The 12245-nt window shown below is 50.0% G+C and overlaps 1 protein-coding gene across 12 annotated transcripts in view; it reads left to right on the top strand.

Moving 5' to 3' along the window:
* Window positions 1-12245, top strand: part of C8H1orf21 (chromosome 8 C1orf21 homolog) — a 91615-nt gene that overhangs the window by 72223 nt on the left and 7147 nt on the right. For all 12 annotated transcript variants that reach the window (XM_068951889.1, XM_068951891.1, XM_068951890.1 and 9 more), the window contains 2 exons: window positions 9197-9273; window positions 11983-12043. In XM_068951889.1, coding sequence (XP_068807990.1) covers window positions 9197-9273; window positions 11983-12043 — 138 coding nt within the window. The remainder of the gene's footprint in view (window positions 1-9196; window positions 9274-11982; window positions 12044-12245) is intronic.

Genomic DNA, 12245 nt, shown 5'->3' with positions numbered 1-12245 from the left:
ATTTTGATTAGGAATAGCAAAATCGAAAGTGATTCAAGGGCACGCGTTTTGGTTGTTGCCTGTTGTTTTCTCTAGTTTTAGGAAGACCTGTCGGACTGTGAGTCGTGGGACGTGCAGATATTCGACTGTGTGATAATTCTGCTGGCGTTAAATAGTTGTTTCGTTTAGTAATCCAAGGGTTGAGGCGGGAAGATAGTCTCACCTAACGCTCCTTCCGCCTGAGAGAGATCTCGAGTACTGTACCACAACTTTTGTGTATCCATTAGAGAGCTTGAGTGCAGCTCATTTCTCCTTCCGCATTTATTTATCTCATTTTGTTGAAGTAGGAACGTACAGCCCATAGATGTCCTACGTAGCTATGGTAATAAAACTTAATGATATTTCGACTGCAAACCGTGCTTTATAGTAGCAAAATGAGTAGGTTTTGCAAAGACTTGCATAAGTCCAAGACACGTGAAAACTCTAGAACTGACTGTGTGTGAAGGAGTTGGGCTCTCTCGGCTGAGTATATGTGACCCAACCTGCCAAAATATTTTGCTTTTAGGCAAACCTCAAAAGTGAAAAGAGTTGGTAGCACCCATTTGCTTGCAAGTCTCCGATAGGGCTGTTGCTGGCAGAGAAACGCCATCTCTGTTTGAATATTGTAGGTTAACCTCACTGGTTTGAGATACCACGTTGAAACGGGAGCTTCTGTTGCTATCAGATGTGGTGATGGATGTGCTGCTTGCTGACTTCAGTAAGGCTTTAAATCTTGTGACCAAACCTGGAAGCATACTCTTAAAGAAAGTTGTAGGCAGATTGGAAAGGGCCCAGAGGGGAGTGACAAGAATAGGAGGTTTAGCAAACACAAGCTGTAACGGAAGATGGAAGGAATTGATTTGTTTAGCCTAAAAAGACAGAAGGAAACACAAGTTACCCGGTATATCAAAGGTTGCTTTAAAAGGCATGGCAGTTTTTTCCCATGACCACAGAGAGAGATACAAGAAGACATCAGGCAAGGATTTAAGTTGGGCAGTAGAAAGAACATTTGAACTTTTAGAGAAGTAAAAAATTAAAAGACAAGCTATGGAGAAAAACTGTGGGACTGGAGGTTTGGAGAACAGGTTGGGCAGAAATCTGTGTTTTAGATGCATGCGCTCAGATGGTATGATTAGACGATATTTTGAAATATCTTCCTTTGGTGATGGTTGCTACCATCTGAAGCTTTCAGGAGACTGACCTCGTAGAGTCAGAAAACAGTCCCGTTTCGTATTTTGATCAAGAGGCCACGAAGGATGTTCCCACTAGCCTCTCCATCCCCAGCCGGTCCGGTCTTGCTCGGCGTACGGAGAGCTGCTCTTGTGCAGCCTGGCCCACTCCCCCCCGAGGCAGCAGACATCCTACGCCAGCACAGCCCGTCTCGTACTGATGCCCAGTGGCTGACTTCTGAGATTTTCCTCCAGAAAAGGAGCTGCCCCTCTTTCTAGTGGAGGAGGACAGGGCTCATTTCCAGTCCTTCCCATGCCACCTGGGAGGGGGTGGTTTTGGGAAGCGGAGATGCAGAAGAAGGTGAGATGATAGACACGCTAGAACTGGAGTGGACAAAATATAAAGTAGAATCAAGGAACGCTAGGATTGTGGATACTGTGGCGATATTGGCACTTACTTTGTTATCATTTGGGGTGGCCGATCGGGCACATGGTCATTTTGTGCTCCTTAACTCTCTGTTGGATGTCAGCACTTCCGGTTCTGTGTTTTGATGGATTTTAAGGTGGTTCTTCACTCAGTAATTGGTCTAGATCTCCTGCCCTGATCTATAGCATCTGTAGCAGCCAAAGCTATTTTTATTCATCCTTGATGGAACATGTTTACTTTGCCGGTTCACGTTTCTGCTGCGGAGACGCTCTGATATTTCCGTTCTTTTCCAGTGGAACTTATGGGAGATAAACACTTAAATCAGGATGGAGGTTGGATTCGTAAAGTCTTAAAAACCTTTTTGATCGTCTTTCATTCTGGTGTATACCATACCTATTCTCGGTATTAATCTCAAATTAGTTTGTTTGGATAATCTAGGCAAAATCCATGCTTATGGATGGACTGGACACTCAGTAAATAAGCAGGCTACTATATTCTTTGTGAAATAATTTTTTTTTCCTAAGTTTGTTGCCCTATATTCAAAGGTACTATCTAAACAAAACAATGAAAAGATTGTACAAAATACGTGAATCAGGGTTCCTCCTGTAGCCATAATACTTCTCGAGTGTCATAGTACATACGTCAGCCTTAATAATAATCAAACTGTTATGTCCTTTAAAAGCAACACACTCGCTGAAATTTGCTGTGTAGCAAGAACTGCAGCTTCCGTCTCTTGGGTCTTAAATCTTACGCCTGGTGCAAATTTGAGAATTAACAAGAACAAAACAGAACTTGAGAGAAGCAAAATACAGGCATTGAAAAGACGCTCCTATAATGATGTTTACATAACCGCAGTCTACAGAAAATTTAAAAATTTTAGCCTTGGACAGTGCTGGGAGAATGCGAGCTTATTGTAGGGAATTGTTGCTGTTTTGGAACATTCATGAATGTGGTTTGTTTTTTTTTTTTTTCCCCTTTGTCGGCTACAGAGCTCCGCGAATGGAAAATGCGGTTAGCCAGCAATGCCCATGCTGCATGAGCCCTGGGCGTGCAGCATATGCTCTTCCACATGTTCAGAGGTGTTTCCCGTGATGGAAATCTGTGGGAATTGGAAGCACATTGTGGGAATAATCGTTGTCAGTTGGGGGAATGCCTGTGTGTTAGTGGGCCCACATGGAGATCGTTTTTGCATTTATGGCATTGCTTTGCACGCTGGAATCACCCCATAGGCAGTGAGTGACCAAACCCTTCCCCTTACAAATACATTTGTATTGATGAGAAATGCTGCTGTCCTTCATGAAGCTCAGGTTTTGAGCAAGAAGGGGAAAGGATGTTACCTGTATCCTGATGCCCCTGTGAAGTCCTGACTGCCTGTCCGGTCCCCTCTGAGACTGGGTTAATGGGACACTTTCATTTTCCTAATTTCTGAGAGGATCTTGATGCGCATTATGGAGCTGTGTGGAGGTTGTAAGAGATGAGTGGTAGGGTGCTCCTACCTTCTCTTTACGATTAAAAGCTGACGACCAGCATAACTGCAGAGCCTGAGGGAGGAGGCACGATCAACATACATACTCTTGTTTGGCCGATGGAGGGAACTATGTATTATTTTTAACGCCTCCTCAGAGTGGCTGTTTGATGGTCACCATCTTCTCAGTGAGCCCAACCTAAACGTAACGCAAAACTGCTTTGCAGACTGTTTCCTTGAAGCAAAAGCGAACGGATGCAAGCCGTATTGTGGATGGGCGTCATGAAACATCAAGTTACTTTTAAGCCCCTATGCCGTTTATGCCTGGGTATAAACTTTTTACAGACTGCTCGCAATACCATTGTTTCGTGTTAAGTGCCAGCTCTTTCCACATTATTACTCTCAGAGGAGACCTGCCTTCAGGGGACGTGCATGAAAAATTGGAAGGCGTGAGTAATATGTCATTTCTTGTAAATGAATATATCTCTGTAAAAGCTTGTTGAGAGAGATATATTAACGATGCAGGCTAAATAAGCAGTAAGTTAATCCCGAGCCAGGTCTCGTTGCCCAGGGGGGCTGCAGGATCCAGAAGACCGAAGGTACCTGCGAAAGAGCAAGCGTTGTGCTTTTCACTGCGAAGTGCAACCTAAACCTAGGCCCAGCCTAACCCCAGAAGTTTCCTTGAAGGTCAGTCTAATCTTGAAAGTTTTCCGTAATGCAGGTGTTAACTTTTTTCCATCATTCAGATGGACCAAAATTTTGTCCACAATTTTTTGGTTTGCTAGGTGCAACTTTCAACCACTCTGCTGCACAAAAGCCATTAAAGATGTAGCGTATTAATAAGAGTTGGAGAGCGGCTCTCTCTGCTCACAGCATTTTCTCTTGAGTATTTCTGGATATTTTTTAATTTAAGGCCTCATGCTCCATGCCCTAAAGGGATCCCACATCACCTTTAGACATCTCCCTTGCTCTGCCTCCAGCAAGGCGGTTTCACATCCAGAATGAAACTTCATGGACTGTGTCCAATCCTGTGGATACAGTTGTTTTGGCTTTATCTTTGTCACAATGTTCATTTTCTTCTCCTGGCTGCTCTTCCTAAATACCGTGCAAGCTCAAGGAGCCAGAAAGCCCAGATGTTTCAAGCGGCGTAAAGCCACTCTTACGGAACGGAGGCATTTTTAACGTCGTCACACTTCTAATTTTCTGCGGGGGACTTTTTGAAGTCTTAAGCTTGGGAATCGCTCTGCGGGAAAGAACTCTGAGGTGGAAATAAATGCATTTATTTTTTGGGAGTTTTATGTCACAAGCTATATATAAAGTAGAGGATTTAAGGCTGTAATCCCTGCGGAGGGGTGATAAAACTACAGAGCTGTGAAAGGGAATAGGCCAGCAAGGGGCAAGGAGAAGTTTCCCTAGAGGCTTCCAATCATCTGCCTCCTCTTTTTCCAATTCCCTGCCTCACTTGTAATTTCACCCATTTACCTGGCTTCATTTACCCTCTTTGTGCCAGCTGTTCTTAGGTCTGCATCTCGGTACCATCTAGTAACCAAACACTTAAAGAATAATTCTTTGGAAATACCATAGCCCAGTGGTCTGGACTTCCTGATACTGAGTGGGAGGAAGAAGGAGTTGAAAAGCTGATTGGGAAGTTTAAAAAGATTACTATTAGATGTAGTAAATATTAATGTCCTTTGAAAACCCTTCAGGAGCGGGAATTTCCCTTCTTTTTTTTTTTTTCCTTGCTCTTTACTGATGTTCCCCACCAAAGCTCGTATGCCGATAGGTTTGCCGAGAGTGAGCTATTCTTAGGTATTCTGGGAGAGAGAGAGAGAGCGCTTTTTCCTCCCTCTTCCCTTTTTTTCACATTTAAATTTCTGTTTGGGTTTTTCACATCAGTCAAGATCCTACTGATCTTGAGTAGGAGAGTTAAGCGCAATGAGAACATGGGGTGGTGTTCTTACAATCACGCCCCGATTTTAACTTCTTGAAAGCATTTAAAGAGAGCGACGACACATTCGTTAGGGTTCTGGTTCACCTTGCTTTCTGCCAAATGTGCAAACAGCTGATCCAAGGGGAAGAAAAAAAGAATGGCGATCTGAAACCGAATCACCTCAGGTCAGATGTCCTTGGAGAGGAAGATCAATAGAGAAAGGGCGGCAGGGCGATATTTGCAATGATGCCAAACCTGTGGATAAAACGAGTTTTTACGCTGACTCCAGCCAATACCAAGCTCTGGGAGTCGGGTGTTTGCTTGCTCTATTGGAGAGTTTAGTAAGGCTCCATTGAACCCCCTCTTTAAGTAAGTTTGCAGTATGTTCTTGGATAGTCTTTTTTACGACCGTGACTCGAGGTGCAAAATTTGTGCAATGAAATATTTGAGCTCTTTTCAACTTCAGCTGTTGCTCCCAGTGCTTTGACAGCAGGCCTTGCCGTGCGTCCCTTCTAAACGTCTGGAAATTAAAACACAAAAATTGTAGTAAGTTAGTCCCTACGTTTTTCTGGAGCACCGTTTCTCATATATGTTTCTCTGTGCAGCTGCGTGAGGCTAGTTGCACGCGTGCACCTAAATGTCAGCACCGTGGTTCATGTTGGAGGGGGAAACTGCGTTAGATGTTGGCATGCGTAAACGCCTAAAGAGTTAAAAGCACACCGAGGGCGCAGGGTAACATCTCTGGTTTGGGCTGGCGCTCGAGGTGGTCCAGCCAAATCGATACTCTTCTGCAGCATCACTTATTGCTTGCGTTTTCGCTTCCCGACGTTTCCGCGTTGCCGGCCGCGTGCGCGGGGATCTACGCTCGGGCACGATCCCGCTCGGACAAAGCGTCCCCGAGTCGCTCGTGTTCGTTTTGTACGGGCGCAACGACCCTGTCCCTTTTGCGTTTTGAAGGCCTTGGCCGCAAGCCGCCTGCTGCCCGTGCAAAGACTCTGGTTGGCTTTCACTCTCTTTTCTGCCTGCTTTTATCCCATTTCAGCATTTTTGTGCTTTCTGAATACTGCTCTTCCCTGATGCGTTTCCAGAGCTGGAGTCGCTGCAGAGCACTTTCCTGGGAGGGACGGGGAAGGACGAGGTCTGGAAACCTGTCTTTGTCCAGGATGAGACCTACCCCCTGGGAGAAATGTGAGAAAACAGCGGGCCCTTGATGAAGGCGCAGGGTTTTCCCCGCCAGGTCTGGATTGCCCTTCCGGCTTGGGGCTGACTCACGGCCTGATGTTGGCTGTTCGTTTCCCTGACGGGTGAGCGCGCGCCGTATTTTAACGTGCTCCTTTTGAGGACGGCGGTGCCCCGGGCGGCGGGAGTCCCGCGCTCGGTCGAGCCAACAGGCTCGACTGCGTGGTTGCCCCAAGGACGAGGTGCTCCTTAAAGCCGAGCTCGCGCGGCGACGGCGCGTGGACGTGCTCCTCATCGTGCCCGGCCTCCTCGCTGCCCGGGCTCTACACCCGGTTCTTCGTTTTTCCCCAAATGCTTCTAACGGCGATTTAAACAGTTCCAAAAAATAGTTTGAAAGGTGCTGCGGGCTCTTTTGAAGAAAAGCGGTGCCCTGCTATAAGCGATGTGCGTTCCTTATAAATGTTTGAATAGCTGTAAACTACCGGTATTGAGTAAAAGGTGATGGCTATCTGGTGAGACCTGCGATGCTCCTGGGAACTTGAATATATCTTAACAGGGAATCTATAGAGGCAAAGGCATCTTAAAACTGGAAGTACGTGCCGCCTCCAGATGTTGGTGGCTCCAGGATGCAGCTGCAAGTTGGATGCTTTCAACCTTTTCCAAAAAAGAAAAAAAAAAAAAAGTTGATTCAAAGAAACTTGCTTTGATTGTGCTACGATTTACTATTTTACGTGTCTTTTTGTTTGTTTGTTTGTTTTCCTATTTGCTCATGTCTTTATCTGGTTATTTGCAACATTAGAGAAAAGCCATTAAAGACCAAAAGGTGACCATAAGTTGATGAAGACTGGTCAGTAGATTAGGTAGCGGAAGTAATTGTCACGCATAAAATCTTAGGTGGAAGCATCGCTCTCCAAGAGATCAGCAACGCCCGTAATTATCAAAGGTTCTTAAAAGGGGCTTTTTATCTACTTAAAGTTGAAACGTCTTTCAGTCCGTATTCTGGAGTCGCGGCTGCGTTCACCTTTATTCTGAGGGGGGGGGGGAAGTAAATCTTACCTTCGTCAGCCCTGGGCTTGCCCGTGAGTCTTAAGAGAGCCGGGACGAAAGGCTGTTTGCTGCTTACCCGAGGCAAATCCGTGGCAAGTTTCTGGAGGAAAGGAACTACCTCGCCTGAGGTTCAGGTGCCTCGAGGAACGGGTGCGTAAGAGGGGAGACGTCAGCGGGAACGCAGACAGATACTGACTCGTAACGGCAGCAGCGGCTGTTGCTGCGCTAGCAGCGTCCGGCAGCGGGGTCGCTGCCCTCTCTTGACGCCCCGCGGTTCGGATGGGGCGCAGCCCTGTCGGGGGCATTCACGGCAATTAACGAATCCATCAAATGGCATCACCTTGATTTGCTGGCAGCTTTCCCTTGGTAACGATAAACTGCCAAATCGGCGGGGAAGAAAACGTCCGCGGTTTGCCTTTTCCCGGGAGACCCGCGGCTGCGGATATCCAGTTACAGCACCCGGAGTGGTTTGTTTGTAAACGGGTGGTGAGCGGCACTGAGCAGCTACAAACGAACGCGCGTGCGCGCCTGAATTGCTGTTGGCCGCGGATTAAAGCCTCCGAAGCCCGTTGCGCTTCCGTCGAAGGCCGGACCTTCTCAGACGCCCGGGTGCCGCACGGCTGTCGCGCGCCGCCGGCGTGGCGGCCCGAAGGTGCAAGGAAGCAGGTTCCTGGCTGTAGGTCAGTCCCTGACCCTGCAGGTGCTCCGGTGCGTGGGGTTTAGGTTTTCTCCTCGCTCCTCTTTTTCTGCCCGTGCCCGCGAGCAGCAGCTGGGGAAGGTGCCATCTTCTCGGATCAACGAGCACAACCGCAAGCAGCAGAGAGCAGGTGCGCGTGCGTTGTCAGAAGCCGGTGGGAAAGAAGAGTCTTTGGGCTCTTGGCGTTGCGTTGACGGGAAATTCATTTCCGTCGTCCGGAGTTGAGCGAGTTCATCTTCCAGATGTTTTTATGGGCTCCACAGAGAGAAGGCAACACGTTAAGTGCAATTTTCTTGTGGCCTCCTAGTTGTCCCTACGCGAGAGAAGCTGCTTTGGAGCAGGGCTTGAGCTGCTGCCAGCTCCTGCTATCTCTCTCTGTAGACACTGAGATGTTTGCTAAGGCTTGGAAAGCAAGGCTTTGCTTTTCTCTTAGGGGTATTTTCAGGCAAGGCCCCCGTTCCTCTTCGGGAGGATTAGCAGCTATGCATCAAACAGCGCTCGGTGTGCTGGGGCGGTGGATGTTTACAGTCCTTGCAGAATCATTCATTAAAGTATTAGCTGCTAGACGGCCTAATTTTTAATCCAGCGATTTAGTAGCCCTCTTAAAAATCATTTGGCGCGATTCATTCATTCAGCGACTGAATAAGACGGAACAAAACCCGCCGAAATTACTGACAAAAGGGCTAATTCTTAGTTTTGGCATTGCTTAAATTGTCGCCGGCGCGTGGCGTGCCTAAGGAGTCTCGGCGGATTTGTGCCGCTGGTGGGACGGAAACGTTGACTCAACGCGGTCCCACCTGCACCGGCGGCAGCTTCCCCCAGCGCCCGGGGCGTTGCTTTGCGAAGACTTGCCGAGCAGATTTGCCCTAGCCTTGCCCAAATTTTTGCAGGCAGTAGGTGGTTTCGTGCGCTAAGGTTTACTTTGCAGGTGTTTTCCCCCCCCTCCCAAAAAGAGGAGGTCGATCGCTACGCGGCCCGGCCGAAACTGGGCCGGAGGCTGCAGGCTTTGCAGTGCCCTGGCAATCCCGAAGGCCACCGAGCCCCCGCTCGCCGTATTTAACGTCTGCCCACCCGAGGTGATGGCTGCACGTTTCCCTGGGGCGTTTTATCAGTTGTTGCCTTTAATTCTGCTTTTCTCACTGGGTTGTACAGGTAGAAGTGACCGGATCCGGCGGGGCGTGAGGCTCTCGTGCCGCAGAGCTGCCGCGCTTTGTGCGCTTGATGAACGCTGATGGTTTCTGTGCTGTGTTTTTGTGTGTTTCAGGAAAAAAGTGCCAGTTCGAACGCAAGACTTAAATCTAATAAAGAGATCCCAGGATTAGTACATCAACCCAGAGCAAAGTAAGTTCAATCTTTTTATTTTTTATTTTTTTAATTGCAATAAAACAAGCAAACACCGACTGAGAGCAGGATGTCTGCGACGGCCTCGCGAAAACCCGTCGCCGGTTCCAGCACCGCTGAAAAGCAGAGCCAGTTTAAGCGAACTAGAGACGGTTGCCCCCAACTTGGCTGAGCGACGCGGTTTTTGTGAACCGCTTCGGATACCCTCCTAAGGGGCCGTGTCCCGAGACAAGTCACAGAGGCGGCCGGCGTTTGTTTGCACATCCCTGCAGCTATAGGACTGTTTTTCTTGTTGCGTGGATGTTGTTTGAAAGCAGAACTTGGACGGTGCTCCAAATACTATTAAGTTCCAGTGTAGCGGAGGGAGTTTTAAAACGTTACCTAGAAAAGGGAGATTGTGACGATTCCTGCTGTGTCGAGGAGAATGTAGATTTTTACCTAAGCACTGTACGTACGGGACCAGCAGTAAATTCATGGGGCTCCTTGACGGAGGCCGAGGGCTTGCTTCCTTCCTCTTCACCCTGAACAACACGGTACTACCTACCTTACCTTAAGGAGACTTTGTCCGTACACCCTGTTTTTAACCAACCTGCCACAAGACACCTGAAAATGCATTCACGTGCTGCTGCAAGAAAAAAACAGTATTTTCCACATTTTTATCTGGGAGAAGCATTTTCTGCTGGAGAGATACCCAAGGACTCGATGTAGATCCGGTGGCCGCTGTGCTTTCTCTTCCGGTTGTCCAGGAAGTCTTTGTCGGTCCCCTCCCCGCTGAGGACGCTGCAGCGCTGCGCAGTTCCTCAGGCTACAGCCTGTGTCCACGTTCTGTGTGTGCGGGTGTGTGTTGCGTCTCCAGACTGCAGGGCGGTTTTGATGCCCGGCTAAACGTTTCTTCTGGCTTTTGGATCTCCAGGATCTCCACGCTCTCCCCCAGTGTGCACTGCACGCTTGTCTTCTGTGCGGCGATGCAACGCGCTCTTCTTTCTTCTTCCTCTCCTTTCCTCGCAAATTGCGGTGGCGGTGAGTCCCGCCGGGATCACGGCGTTTTGTTGGAAACTGGCTCTTTGACGTTGCAAAGGCAAGAACGCGTTTCCCGTGCTGTCTCCATCTTGTAAAGCGTGGTAGGCGAGGTGGGCTACCGGGGCAGTCGTGCCTCGCTCTGACGCCCTCCGCCTCCTCTCACCCGCGTTATCTGCGGCGGGGGGCGAACCGGCCACGTCGTCTTGCAAACTGGCTCTACCGCGGTGGCGCTGGGCTCGGGCCAGCGCCGTGCGTGGCGGCTGCGTAGCGAAGCCGGCGTTTCGGGTGCCGGAGCGGAGTTTGCAGGCGCTTTCTCCCCAGCGCAGGTGGAGGTGGGGACCTGAGCCCAAGGCGGACGGCTGGGGACCGAACCTGCCACGGCCGCTGAGGGGCGAATTGTTCCCTCTCCCGCACCAGCCGCCTTGGGTTTGAATTCAACTTGTGACTCCCGAGAGCTTCCCTCGCGAACTGAGCCTTCATTTACGTCCGGCATCAGCAAACGGTTGTGTACGTTCGTGCCAGTAGCAAGCGGAGGATGAACGCGGAGCTTTGTAGGAGGCATCTCGTGGGGCGTTCGGGGGGAGCATTGACTCGTTACAGCTGGACGGATGGGCCCCGAGAAGAGGAGCGAGAGCTGCGAGACCAGCTCCCAGTGTCGGGGGAAGCGCCGAGAGCCGCGTGGCCCTCGAACCGCGTGGGGACGTTGCCGAGGTTGGCACCGTCGCCCGCCGGGCCCGAGGGAGCTTGCTCTTCGGGCGCCAAAAGAGATGCTAACTATTTCAGGAAATGCACCCTCCTCACCCCGTAATTCGAATAAAACGTCCTCCTCTTTGTCTCCGTGTTCTTGCCTTTGTTTCGGTGTTTTCGGGGTTGTGCAGCCCCCCCCCCGCCTTGGGGACGGACCCGTTGTCCGGCGGGCCTCGTGCCACGTCAGCGTGTGGCAGCCAGCTGATAAGAGCGTTTTGCAGCCCCTGCTTACGAACGCAGAACAGCGCCGCTAACCCCGGAGCCTCCTGGTGCTGCAAAATTAGCTGAGGCCGATGACGTGCGGCGTCCGCCCAAGGAGCGGTGGGGAGCCCCTGTCTGGAAGGAGACGGGGGGGAAAAACCACCCGGAGTTTGTAGCAGAAACGCCTGGTTGTTGAACGCGGTAGCCGGGCAGCGAGACCCTTCGGGGCGAGAGATGAGGCTTTAACCTCGCCTTGGAGGCATCTAGTTTTGTGGTGGGGAAGCTGGCAGTCTCGAAGGACATCCTGTCTCAGCGTGGCGAGGTCTATTCAGCAGCGCCTGGGGTCTGCCCGGAAGAGGGAGGCCTTACAATCGGTGAAACAAGCTACACCCATATGACAGCTGTGGGATAAGTCCCAGGGTCAAAATTTGGTAATGGAAAGTGCTGGCTTAGACTGGCTCCTGCAATATCCTGAGCTGTTGGGTTTTGTTACTTTTTTAAAGATGGGGTCCTTAGCGCTTTCTGACAGCCTGCAGTTACAGAGGGTGTTTCTCCTGTATTCACCTACGGTTGAGTTTTTTAGCGCTCCCTTTTTCGGCAATGACAGAAAAGGGAGTTATTTTTCGCAGCGGTATTAAAAACTAGCAACTGGATCCTGGCCTATTCTGGAGCGCAAGCATAGGTGGTTTAAACCGGAGCAAGCGTCCTGCGGGTGCTGATGACTCTTCCTTTGCTTTTCAGCATGCACATCTCTGAAAGCCAGCAAGAGTTCTTCAGGATGCTCGATGAGAAAATTGAAAAGGTAGGACTCGAGATCAAGGCGGCGGGCGCGCGCGAGCTCGGCGCAGGCGTTAGGGACGTGCATGGGCTGCCTGGGCGAAGCGGGTGGTTTTTTTTAACGCATGGGACGCGCTGGGCGGTTCTTGCTGGATCTCCTGGCGGGAGCCGCCCGCAGCGGAGTTGAGGAGTACCGTGCCTGGAGGTGTGGGCAGCCCGGCCCCGAG

This window comes from Struthio camelus, chromosome 8 (genome assembly GCF_040807025.1).
Source record: "Struthio camelus isolate bStrCam1 chromosome 8, bStrCam1.hap1, whole genome shotgun sequence".
Lineage (NCBI taxonomy): Eukaryota > Metazoa > Chordata > Aves > Struthioniformes > Struthionidae > Struthio > Struthio camelus.
Note: the sequence above shows the minus strand (reverse complement) of the source record. Positions and strands in the feature narration are given on the sequence as shown.